This window comes from Polypterus senegalus, chromosome 4 (assembly GCF_016835505.1).
Source record: "Polypterus senegalus isolate Bchr_013 chromosome 4, ASM1683550v1, whole genome shotgun sequence".
In the NCBI taxonomy this organism is placed as follows: domain Eukaryota; kingdom Metazoa; phylum Chordata; class Cladistia; order Polypteriformes; family Polypteridae; genus Polypterus; species Polypterus senegalus.
This window is the reverse complement of record NC_053157.1, coordinates 56,384,266-56,398,127: the sequence shown is the minus strand read 5'-3', so window position 1 is coordinate 56,398,127 and position 13,862 is coordinate 56,384,266. Positions and strand designations below refer to the sequence as shown.

The window sequence follows — 13,862 nt, the reverse complement described above, 5'->3', positions numbered from 1 at the left end:
ACGTTAAGATCACGGAAGACAAATAAAAGACTCGCAAGACGAAAGATCGCAGAGATATAGAACATGAGATTCTTGAAAGTCACGCCCTACTTACAAGCAATATCAGAGCACAGCCAGCAAAAAACAATCAGTAGTGTAAAGGGAAGCAGCACACACAGATGCAGGTGTCTCAGTGCATATAAAGCGTATAAAGGACAATACGTTATAAATGAAACGTCGACGATTAAAAGATCACATTAGCGCAAACAAAAGGAAATTAATCATCAGGAGCAGGTGTAATTGAAAAAATAGCAGGACAAAGCGAGGTCAGAAATAAAAGTCAAAGAGCAAAAAACTAAGTCTTTTCCCATGCGCATCATTCAATGCACAAAATGTAGATTTACACAATAATGGAACATATGCTATGAGAATCTGTGGTCCCGCAACAGTTAAAGCAACGACAACACAATTCGGTCAGGTGTATATTTCTTATCACGGACAAGTGAGCACAACACGAGCAGCAGAGACACGAATTGGCAAAAAGGACAGCGGCTGTACAGGCTTTAAAATGATCGAAGGGCAGCGTGACAGCAGAGAGATTTAACATCTAAGTAGTTGTTGGATTGCTTTTTTTTTTTCCCTCTGCTTTTCTCATAAGAAGCATTTTGTTGTCATTAATAACAAACAAGTCACGGGCACTCCCCCTTTCAAATTATAGAAAAGAACTTTGAGACAGTTTAAAAGGAAAAAAATCATGAGGAAAGACAAAATCTCAGTCTCTGACTTACATTCCTGCCTTGAATAAATAAAGCTCGATTGCCCTTGGAACACAATGCCGGTTACTTGTATCTCTCTTCCGCCTGTTGTTCTTGTGCCAAGGTCAGTTCACAGATAGGCATCCAGCAAGTAGTTTGTCGTCAAGGCCAGACAGTTCTGCAATCGCCTATCTCTGGCCAAGAGGTGCATAAGTTATTTCACTAATCACTAAAAGATACAGAGTCCTGAAAATGTCTTCTGATATGTGTCGAGGCAGTTCTTCTTTTAATATAACTTCTGTTTTTTCTTTCATTTAGCTGGTACACTGTGAGAACAGAAACACTTCAGTTATGCTTACTTAGCTTAATATTAAGAAACTTTGTTATTAAAGAAAATGAGTTCTAAAACGCAAAGTATTACCGTAGATCCCGGAATACAGGCCGACCCGGTATATTAGCCGAACCCCTTCTCTACCTACTAAATTACATGTATTTGCCAATGACCGGTATTTAAGCCGACCCCCTTCTCCAAGCAAAATTTTCTAAATTTCCTTAAAAGTGTCTCTTGGTATATTTATAATGTTTATCGAAAATTTGAGACTGCCGGCATTTTTGATATATAATATAATGTGCATAATTTACCAAAACACCAATAATTTTTCTAATGTACTAACCAAAAAGTTATAAAAAGTGCCTAGCCTACTTCGATTAAGCTAGGAGCATGGCGGCACGCATGGTCGCAGCGGCTCAGGGCTCTCCTTTTCAGTGCAATTTTTTATTGTTTTTGTACTTTTTTTTGTCCTTGTTTGTGCACGATCGGTTTGGCGAACATCCGCTACACCATTCAGAACCTTCTAGACATCGGTGTCCAGAGCCAGACATCTGTTTGAGTGTTTTCATCACATGCACAACATCCCAGACAACATAGCGAGACCAGCGGGCTCTCCGTGGATTGTTGTCGGGTCTAGGAGACAACACAGACGGAGGAGGAAAAGAAAGCAGAAGCGGGGCCGCAGATCCGGCGTTATGCTAAAGCTAAAAAACAACCATACAAGCCCTATACAGAACTTTTTTCTGCACTGAAGAAGCTGCTTTTAATCTCATTGTAGATGCGTATAGTAACAATAAAAGGCATTCTATTCTAGAAACAATTTCATACTGTACTCACCATTTAATTTGACATCTTTGGGCTGCAGGAAGGGAGGAGATATTTCCACACAATGTCCATCTTCGTTTCGATTGCAATCACTTACTTTTACCTTCTCTTCCTTCCTTCGCAATTATGTGTCTTGCTTGCATGGTCTTAATGAATTATATATATATAGGTAAATCACTGCAGTGACGGAAATTACATCCACAAACACATGTATCTGGGCTCCGACTGACACTACTAACGCTCTTGGTTGTTTGTTTACAATTGCGCAAGCGGATACACGTGACCGCATCCGTTTAAGTAGCAAGATGTTGATCGTAAATCAAAACAAAAAATTTCATTTTAAACTTCCCGATAATTTATTATAAATTTTATTAATAAAATCAACAACTAAAACACTTTTTTGAATAAATTCTTTATTTAATTTAAAGTACCAGCATGCAAAGTTACTTCTTCATCTGAAAGATAGCTCTGTGGTTTCGTCATTATTTACTTCCGTATTCATCGGCAAAACCGGCATTGCGCTGGAAATCTTGAATCTGAAACGATATTCGTTGTATAAACCGACCCTCAAACTCCAAGCCAAAAATCTAGGACGAAATTCTCGGCTTATATAACGGGATCTACGGTACATTGGGTGGTAAATCATTTAAAAATGAAAGTATTCATTCTTCATGAAAACAACAAATACCCATTTATTCTATTTTAAACCAACAGGATTAATGAGATTGGAGAGACTGCAAACTGTTATGTATTTACAAGCCTAGATGAATATGTCTCCACACAGAAACACTCACTGACAACACAGTATTCTCCTGTCACCCTTTTCACTACCATGTATGCCAGACGTTAGCATCTTTTGTCAAACCATAACAATAGAAAATACACAAAAGAGAGGTGAGAATACCTGACATCCCAATGTATGAGCCTCGTCAAGCACAAACCATTAAATATATTGCAGAACCAGCTAACCAGCCAAGGAAAGCTAAATATCTGCTACAGTATTTAAACAAAAAGAGGAAGTTGTTTCAGGATGTTCTCATTGGGTGGAAAAGCCCACTAAAAGTTATCTTAAAGGGACTAGAAGATGAAATAACCAAAACTGTCATGGAAGAGGCTAAGGTCAAAACCATAGGCCCATAAAATTCTGTATGTAAAATCCAAAATCATAGTCAAAAGCAATGCTAAGTTTAGTTATGCCTGGAGACACTAATTCACCACTAAACACCAGCAAAGGTTTATTTTGTTACAGTCTAGAAACTCAGACAACAAGGAGTTGTACAATGCCATCCTTTATCTTGTCACAATGGTGACATCATGCACTGCAACTTCCAACTCTCCTGTGACAACAGCAAGACCAGCAATGATAAATAAAGCTGAGCCCAAAAGGACATCGCCCTATGGTGAAACAACATAGAAGCATGTCAAGACAAAATATTTTTTCCGCATAATGATTAACATAATTGCAATAAGAAACAATGTTATTATATAAGCAATTGAAGTCACCATGCTGAGAAACTCCAGAAAAAAAGACAAAGTCAAGAAAGTTTAATAAAGAAGTCCCAATCATAACACAGGAAAGTCATTCACCTTCAGCCAATCAGTTTGAGCTCCTCCTGTGACATCATGAACCAAAAACCACACCAAAAAGGACAAAAATGGCACCACTGAATTTAAAAAAGGATCTTACTCTCTCATTCACAAATGTACAAAATCTTCTTGTCGTGATTCTCAGTTTTTTGATTTTATAATATAGTTTTATACTTTCATCTTGTCTCGCCTTTAGTTGATGTTTTTTCTTATTATTTTGGTGTTGTCACCACACATGCTGCCATTTCTGAATTCAAGGTGGTGCGTCTGTTATTTTGTCGATACAACACCCTGCTAGTACCACATGACTACTGGATGTCCAGCATGTGTCGACAGCACCACAATGTTATTTACGATGGCTGTTCAGGTTGACTGGCAATCAAGTGTCTGGACTGAATCTCTTCTGGTGTGAGTTTCTAAATACTTCATTGTAAGGGCTTCTGAACATAGCATGCTTTTGATTTCTTTTTTTTTTTTTTTGTTTTGGGCTTTGGTACCCTCAGTTCTGGTTTCTTCTACCTCCTGTTTTTTTTAATTTGCTTGTTCATCTCCTGGTCCTTTTTCCTGTCTAAAACATTATTCCTTCCTGCATTTGTGTTCATTTCCGTATGGTTCCACACTTGAACATAAAAAAATCTGTCATTTTTTTCATTAAAAGTGTGAAATCACCTGCCTTAAGGCATAAAACCTCCCTTTATGATGTCAGAGGCGGGGCTTAAAGCTGATTGGTTCAAGGTAAATGGTTTCCTGGGAGCAACACCTTTGATGCTGTTCCACACACAACAGAACCTGACAAGATCAGGTCATACCAGAACAATTACAATGTGCTGTTCTCATGTCTACAGGTGCATCTCAATAAATTAGAATATCATCGAAAGTTAATTTACTTCAGTAATTTAATTCAAAAAGTGATATATTCATATATCATATATAAGTCATATTATATAGACTCGTTACACACAAAGTGATATATTTCAAGCGTTTATAGCTTTTCATTTTGCTGATTATGGCTTATAGCTAATGAAAACCGAAAATTCAGTATCTCAGAAAATTAGAATATTGTGAAAGAGTTCAATATTGTAGACTCATGGTGTCACACTCCACTCGGCTAATTAACCCAAAACCCGAGGTGTCCTGAGTCTTTAAATGGTCTCTCTGACTGGTCCAGTAGGCCACACAATCATGGGGAAGACTGCTGACTTGACAGTTGTTGTCCAGAAGGCAGTCATTCACTATTGCTAAAGAAGCTGGCTGTTCACAGAGTGTTGTATCCAAGCATATTAATGAAAAGTTAAATGGAAGGAAAAAATGTGTTTGTGAGAGATTCACAAGGAGTCTACTGTGGCTGGAGTCAGTGCCTCAAGAGCCACCACACACAGACTTATCCAGGACTTGGGCTACAACTATCGCATTCCTTGTGTCAAGCCACTCCTGAACCAGAAGCGTCTTATCTGGGCTAAGGAGAATACGGACTGGACTGCTGCTCAGTGGTCCAAAGTCATCTTTTCAGATGAAAGTAAATTTTCCATTTCATTTGAAGTTCAACGTCCCAGAGTCTGGAGGAAGAGTGGTTCCTTGAAGTCCAGTGTGAAGTTTCCATAGTCCGTGATGATTTCGGGAGCCATGTCATCTGCTGGTGTTGGTCCACTGTGTTTCATCAAGTTCACAGTCAGCGTAGCTGTCTTCCTGGAAATTTTAGAGCACTTTATGCTTCTCTCTGCTGACTAGCTTTATGGAGATGCTGATTTCATTTTCCAGCAGGACTTGGCACCTGCCCATACTGCCAAATGTACCAATACCTGGTTTAATGACCATGGTATTACTGTGCTTGATTAGCCAGCAAACTTGCCTGACCTAAAACCCAATGAGAATCTATGGGGTACTGTCAAGAGGAAGATGAGAGACACCAGACCCAACAATGCAGACGAGCTGAAGGCTACCATCAAAGCATCCTGGGCTTCCATAACACCTCAGCTGTGCCACAGGCTGATCTCCTCCATGCCACACCACGTTGATGCAGTAAGTATTGAGAGCATACATGGACATACTTTTTAGTAGGTCAATATTTATGTATTAAAAATATTTTTTTTATTGGTCTTATGTAATATTCTAATTTTACTGAATTTTGAGTTTTCATTACCTGTAAGCCATAATCAACAAAATGAAAAGAAATAAATATTTGAAATATATCACTCTGTGTTTAATGAATCTATATAATACATGAGTTTCACTTTTTGAATTGAATTGCTGAAATAAATTAACTTTTCGATGATAAATGCACCTGTAGATCTTTACTAGGCTAGCCATGTGTGAATACAAATATGGATGGCGTTTGAAACTTTTTTCCTTGACCAAAAATGAGTTAGGGTTTGAAGTTGTAAGGCCATTAGTGATCTTTTATTCATGGATAAACATATCCATAATGTAAATGTAGTGCTCTCTAAAAGGCCTTATTTAATAGAGGAGAAATTATAACCCCTTTCTATAAACTTTCTGTCTGTTAGTTGATTAGTTGTTTTATGAACATTTGTTTATAAGTTGATATTCTCTAAATACTTTATTATGATAAAGGAAGGCAAACCTCTCTGTATTCTGGGATTAAAACTACTAGGTCAAATTAAAGTGTTTAACTCAGAGGTTTTCCAAAATATATATCATTACTACATTAATATCTAATAGGTAATGAAGTTGATTGAGGATGCAAAAATCAAGTTATCATTGCTCTCTCTCAGTAAATTTTCAAAGCTGCTAAAGAGTATCATCCTAGATTAAAAATACACCAATTCACCAAATCCAAATTAAAAAAGAAATCAGAATCTCTGAAACATTCTTCCCCTTTAACTCGGTGTCATAAAAATTCACAGCATGCAGTCTGAAGGAGGTTCTCCTAGCAATCCTCTTATGCAGATAAAAACACATTTAGAAACATGAAAGAGTTTGACATCAAAGCAAAAATTAAGACAGACCCATTAAAGTGGGGTCAAAATCAAGAGCTTTCAGTATCGCGTAGCATTACTGGAATAGACAGACAATAAATATCAATACTGACCGGAATATCATATTTTTAATGGATGTCCCTAATGTACTGTGTGACAAGGCTAAATGTCTAAGGTGAAAGGCAAAATATTCAGCAAGAAATCTTTTTATGTACTATTATGGTTGGGAAAATGATTTAAAAATGTGATCCTTGACATATTCAACACACATAAACTTCCGCTGTACTTCTATTTATTTAATTTGCCAAAGTGCTATTCTCACGTTTCTTAATAGATTTTTCAGTACGGAAATAGCTTTATGCTTCTATATGTCACAGTAAAATTTCTGTACAAGATGTAATATGTTATGTAGTCCTTTTAGAATAGACTAGCTGTGCTGCCCATCTAAGATGAGTTGAAAGCTAGCTAATCAACAAAGACCTTATGTTTTTTATTTGATACAGATTTTGTCCATTTGGTCTAGTGCAATAATACGCCTCTGATCACTTTCCCAGCAGCGGCCTTTTCCTCTTTGGATAGCTCCGTCATTTCCTCTTGGTTTGACTCGTCGAACTGAATGCTCTTATAGTCAAAGTATTTTTCTGGTCCCTACTGCATTGGCCTGGCTAAGTGACTCTGGTCACATAGGGGCTTTGGTTTCCTGACGTGCACGTTGATTCATCTTTATTTTCACTCATCCATTTCCCATCCATGCAAGGTTAGCAATCATCAGCATTACAGCTATAAACCTCATTCAATATTAATTCGGTAAACAGAATAGGCTGAGAAGACCATTTTCTTTTTATTTTTAGACCATTATTTGGTATTTTTATTACAATTTTACAGCGGTGGGCTGGCGCCCTACCTGGGGTTTGTTTCCTGCCTTGCGCCCTGTGTTGGCTGGGATTGGCTCCAGCAGACCCCCGTGACCCTGTAGTTAGGATATAGCAAGTTGGATAATGGATGGATGGATTACAATTTTTTTTTATGCTTCTTCTACATGTTTTTAATTATTTAATTTTTCTCTCTAACCCTGTCAACCAGATAGACACACAGACACTTTTTTTTACTACACACCCTCCTGACAAAGGGAAGCCTTTGTTGTCACGGCCCCAGATTTAGCCACTTTAGTGAAAGAACAGTCACACTTCAAATTCAAAGAACAACAACAACATTTATTTATATAGCACATTTTCATACAAAAAAATGTAGCTCAAAGTGCTTTACATAATAAAGAATAGAAGAATAAAAGACACAGTAAGAAAAGAAAATAAGAAGCACAATATTTAACTTCACAGATACTCAAAACTATTTTATAATTTAGTTTTTTCACATCTTTCCATAATAATTTACAAAATGTACCTTCTGATAAATTGGTAAGACCTAGATAACAAAATCTTGGTTTAAAAAGTTCTCTTACTGTAGCATTTTCAATTTTTCCATCAAAAAGAGTATATGAAGGTTAGGAGTCTGAAGTGCCACAGTATATTTAATCTTGTTTTTTTTTTCTGTAAGTTAAGCAAAAATATACCAGCATTTGCATAATATATTTTAAGTACTTTCATTGCAATTATATTTATTAACACTTTCATAGTTATTTTCCTTGATCTGAAATTAGTATTAATTAAGATCTGACAATAGTTCAAATAAATAAATTTGAGGATAATTCAGTATCTATAACACTTGTGTGATATCTAGAAATAAAAGAACAAATAAAATTAAAAGAAAAAACATTGCTATCTAGCTTTCATGTAGAAGTACAGAGTAACATTACTGTATATGCCTAGCACCCTTTCATTGAACATATTGTAATTGTAACGTATTGTAATGTCCCTTTCCAGGTGAGAGAAGTAAAACACATGGGCAGCTGTCTGTAGGGACCCAAAAAAAAAAGCTTTTATTACCCTTCTGCCTAAACTGGACGTGCAAACTCAAAAAACAAATGGTGCCCAAACAGATAAACATCCATGTGCCAACCACCCCCTAAAAAAACTACTTTACCCCTTCTTTTAATATTAAGAAGCTCCTTAACAATTTCCCGCTTCCCAACATCCCGATGGCTGCTTTATTTAAGAGGGGCAGATGGCACTCCACTGCCCGCCCGTCTCCACAGAATTCTGAACAACCCCATTTGCATAGCTTTTAGGACATGCTGCTTCGGTGGTAGTTATCATATTATACTAGGGGGTTCACCCCCTACTCGCTTCGCTCTCCAACCCGCCAGCCTATGCTACGCGCCAGCCACTTTGCATCTCTGCCACTCGCTTGTGAAGAGGGGGGCTGAACGCACCCCAAGGATACATGGTTGCTCCTCTGAAACCCCCTGCAATGGGAAATGCAATGCAATGGGAAACAAATACATTTTTTTTTTTTTTTACCTCCTCTTTGCTCAATCAACTGCTGGCTTGCTGCTGCTGCCGTGCCGCATGATCTGTATCTCACACAGCGTTTCAAACATTTAAAAGTCTGTACAGCAGCTGTCCTACTCTTTGTCTGTTATTTCCAGCCCCGGGCGTGGTTAAATCAATTGGCACAAAGTCTCGTCTCGCAGGATGTGAGTTCTTGATATTTTTTAGTTTATAATTTAAAAATGGAATAAGAATCTGAAAATCTAACAACATCACATTAAAGTTCAATAAATTCTGAAAAGAATGATACCAATCATATATGTGTAGGTTTTAAAATAAGACAGATTTAAAGCGTGACAAAAAAATCACATAAAAAGTCACATAAAATTGTTGCACAAAATCGTTGCACTTTTAGGCTTATTATATTATATTATATTATATTATATTATATTATATTATATTATATTATATTATATTATATCATATCAATGCTAAATCTCAATGTAGCATTCCTTTTATTCAGGGCATTGTAGAGTATCAAATTGCAGTATACTTTAGCTTACGACAATGCAGTGTTAGAAGTGGCAGGGGAGCTTTGTTAATGCACAGCTTCATGAGAGTGGGATCAAACCTCTGCCAGTTTCAGTGTAGAATCCACACCTCTACGCTGTGCCCATGTGCAACTTTTCCTGGCTAATCCATTTTTTCTCCCACATCTGAAACATGTACAGGTTTCGTTCATTGGTAGTAGTCTCATGGGGCCACAAGTGATTGTGTCTAGAGAAAGCTTGCTAAAATATTGGTAGTGGATAGTGGTATGCAAGAGTGGCGCTTGGGGGTGGCAAGTTGGGCGACCGCCCAAGGCCCCGCACCTAAGGGGGCCCTGCTTTCGAGGTCCGCATGTCCTGTTCATTGTCAAGTTATATTCTCCAGTTATATTTTAATAAAGTCACGTGTTTGCAAACATTCAGCTGAATGCTGTAGTTAGAAATTCCGGTGTATGTTAACATTATTTTTATTAAATTTGCACACATACTGGTAACAACATATGACGTTACCGGCTCTGCGTGGGGTTTGTCAGCCCAAGGCCCCGCACACCCCTAAGGCCGCCTCTGGTGGTATGTCAGGGATTTTCTCCTTATTAAGTAACTGGTTGAAATTCTGCTTGAATGGTAGATTCCTTTATTTATATCAAGTTACCAAAGCAGCTCAGAACAATTACCTTAAGCAGGTTTCAGGCTGAGCTGAGATGGCATTAAATGCCCGAATATTGGGAATTCTTGGAAATCGTATGGCACTTGGGTTATTAAGTACTGTGTATCACTGTTAGTTAAGCAAGCTTGTTTGGTCCCTTACTCTGTCCTGGGTAAGTAATTTTCCTTATCCTGTGGATTCCAGTATATACTATTTGTACCAAAGGGTCTACTTTTTAGCTTAATATAAAAATTGGTTAATGTAAAAAATTTCTCCCTCAAGTTAAATTCATTGGGTAAAACCAAAAACTCAAATGAAGCAGCATCTTGATGGCTTGCAAAATGCACTGAATTTGTTAATGCAACATTAAAGACATATTCCACACAGAAATTATATGGTTTTTCATATGTAACTTACCCCATATAGTTTGGAGTCAGGGCAGAGGAAAAAAAAAATTATCTCATGTTTTCATGCAGAGCAGTGATAACAATGACTCTGATATAATGGGCGTTTGTGCTGTCCAAAGCTGGACAACAGCAAACAATATCTAAAACGTCCGTGAAAAAAATCTCATGTTACAAGTCATGTAATCGTAAACTCAAAATGCCCAAAAAAACGTTTACAAAAATATTGTTAAATAAACCACTTCCGTAAAATGCTGTGGTAAGCAAAAAATGTATTGTGCTCAAACTCAAACAAACATTTGAACTGTACACCCACCACCCGTTATTACATTTACCTTCAAATCAACAGCAGGAGCACCTTGGGATTATTAAGCAGCAGTCTGTGATACTGAATGGACAGAGTTAACCTTCTGCTAATGAGCAAGGCGAAGACATATTCTCTTCCTGATTTGCTTTTCTTTAAACTTTTAATCTTCAATTATATTCATCTTGCAGTGTAGCTTGCAAATTTGATATTATATGAAGTGCAAAGTTCACCAGTGAATGAGGGGGCACCATGACTTCCTAAAAATACCTGAGTCCAGCACAAGTCCTCTCTCAGTAATATTGTTCAATCCTTATTCATGTCCGGCTCCTGCAGTGACTCTTGTTTCTGCCAACGTGCTTCTCTTAGACTCAGAATGTCTGGCATAACTCCTTACAGTCACTGCTAACAGCCATAATTTGGATAAGCTAAGTTTGAAAATAGATGGACGACTGTATAATAGGTGTATCTGCAACGGTTTAGCAGATTTTAAAAACATTGCGATTGTAAATGCATTTTTATGAGCTGTCTGAATTAGAACATTTTTTGTGAGCCTAGTTAATTACTAATTAAGTTCTAAAGGGAGAATGGGCTGTTCTTGTAAAGTTTCAGAATGCTTTCTTAATAATCAACACAGAGGTCTGTTTTTTACCATGTCAAATAAAAGCAGAATCTTTAAAAGCTACACTGAAGTGGCCTCTTCGATGTTAACTGTAATTTAGAATTACAAGAATTTCCCTTTGGCCCATTCTTTTAAGAGTGATTTTTGCTAAAGTCATATTTTTGACAAATAAATGCTAAGAATGTGCTGTTTCTACTGCAATATAATTGTAAGCTGTCCAATTCTGCATTCTACAGTCACCAGAGATTTTGCACGTGCTCCACTGTTTAAGTCTTTGCAGCTGTTCGAAAATGAGAGCTCTCAAACAAATGAACTGCAGTGCCAACTGGCTGAACAAAGTGTTCCTGGACACTTCAGTTAAAAACTAAGAATGAACATTATTCTTTAGGCTGCACAAATTATTTGGAATGGTCCTGCAAATTTCAAGCTGTTTGCCCGTTGAGCTAAAATATTCAAACAGCTCAGCTGTTATCTTCTTCTTCTTCTTTGTGTTGAAACAGGCACTTGAGTGAGGCTTTTTATTTTCCACCCACTGCTATAAAAGATGTACATTTTCTTTTGGACCTCTTGGCAGTTCATTTACTTGGATTTTCACTCCTATGTCCTACATTTTGTGTATTTATTGTACTTTTTTTTTTTTAATTTGCTTGTGCTACTATACAACTACATCAAAAGAAAAACATTGATTTGAACACTGACTCTTATGAAAAGGCACAACATGTCCCAAGAAAGACAAGAAGGAATAGCGATCAAGAGATGAATTATTCACAAGGGACACAGTTTAGACTTGGTCAGGGACAAACAGAAGGCGAGAGCACTCCTTGAGCAGTCGGTATACCAATCATCAAAGCCTGAAATGCAAGCACAGGAATCAAAGCTATAAAGAAAACGCAAAAGGTCTAACCCTACACTGTTTTTATGAACCCTGACTAACAGTAAAAAGAATAGTTTTGTAAGGTTTTCTTTAAAGTCAGAACTAGAAAGTTAATTGTTGTGTGCCTTTGCTTCATGACATCACATGCAACTGATGCAAATGACTTGACTGGCAACCAAGCCTTTCAGAGGTAGACAACATGGCTGCACTTATGAAACGAGCAACAGAATTGCAGTGCTCATTAAAATAGTGTCAATAAGGTGATGCAATTTACATAACAATAAAAAATATAAGTAAAGACTGTGCTTCATGATAACTCCGATCTTAGATCTGTATCCAGTGGTGTTACTGAATTATAGAAATATTCTTAACTAGCTGTGCAATCCTTCTATGATGTTATAATCAACGTGGACCTCAGCACTAATGTTTGCAGTGCACCATTTATTGTAACGTATTTTGTAGTAAAATGCTTTGCATTCTTCATTCCAACGGATGGTGCTTCACAAGTAATAAAATATCACAAATGTTTGTGATGCGCCATCTGTTGGAATAAAGAATACAATGCACATGTCTTTGTTATATGCTCTTTGGTATGGGATCCGTAAAAGCAGTGTTAATATTTGTGATGCGCCATCTGTTGGAGTGACAAATCCAAAGCATTTTATTACTACAAATGTCTGTGATGTGCCCCCTGTTAGAATGACAGAGACACAGCATCCAGATGGGCCAAAGGTCATGCGAAAAGACAATTTCCCCTTGGGATTAATACAGTGAACCAAATAGCTCTTCGGCTATTTTCTAATGGTGTTTTGTGTTTTACCTCTAATAAAAAAAAAGGTTGCCTTTATTGGTGATTTACAGTTTTAAAAGTAACAAATAAAAAATGGCTTTGGCATTGGAATAAAATATTCTCTCCATTGTCCAGCCATTACATCAGAAAAAGGTAGTCAGGTTGATTAGCACAACAGAAGGATTGAGTTGTGACCACAATGTGTCCGCTGATAATCGTCTACTGAAAATGACTGGCTCCTCCATTTCCACAAAACAGAACTGCAATTCACATGCAGGAATATACAGTCGATTGATGTCATTAAAGAGTGTATTGGAAGTCGATTTACTTTACTGGTTTTACTTAGACTATATTATAACTTACAAGAATGACAGCAGTCCCATTTTTTTCGTGTCTTTCACAGATAAATTCAAAAACGTTCGCTACCTCTTTCAAGGAGAATGCAGAGAAGCTTGTCCTGTTGGTTATTATCCTGTTGGGAACAGCTGCCATCACTGTTCTGAGAACTGCGAGGTGTGCACAGGAGCAAATAAATGCATTAAATGCTCCTTAAACTATTTTCCGTCAGATGGAAATTGTGTGAAGTTAGAATGTGGAGAAGGTAAGCTTCTTTTTTATTATTCATATGCATTGAGAAACAGTTGAGAAATGACTAGGTTATGAGTTTTTCATTAGCAATATTAGCACTGGATTTGTCACCGCACAATGGTCAGTAAGTGTACATTAATATATGTTGCTGTAGAAAGTGATTACATACATCAAGATACCTGTGACAGTAGTATATGCAAAAAGATTGGCTCAAAATATCCAAATGTAATGACAACTCGATTTTTGAAATAAAGCCATCTTTGTACTAAACTAGCTACTCTCTTTC

The 13,862-nt window shown here is 37.1% G+C and overlaps 1 protein-coding gene across 1 annotated transcript in view; it reads left to right on the top strand.

The window, feature by feature from the left end:
- Nucleotides 1-13,862, top strand: part of LOC120528707 (proprotein convertase subtilisin/kexin type 5-like) — a 121,940-nt gene that overhangs the window by 22,821 nt on the left and 85,257 nt on the right. The window contains exon 5 of the mRNA XM_039752862.1: nucleotides 13,392-13,589. Coding sequence (XP_039608796.1) covers nucleotides 13,392-13,589 — 198 coding nt within the window. The remainder of the gene's footprint in view (nucleotides 1-13,391; nucleotides 13,590-13,862) is intronic.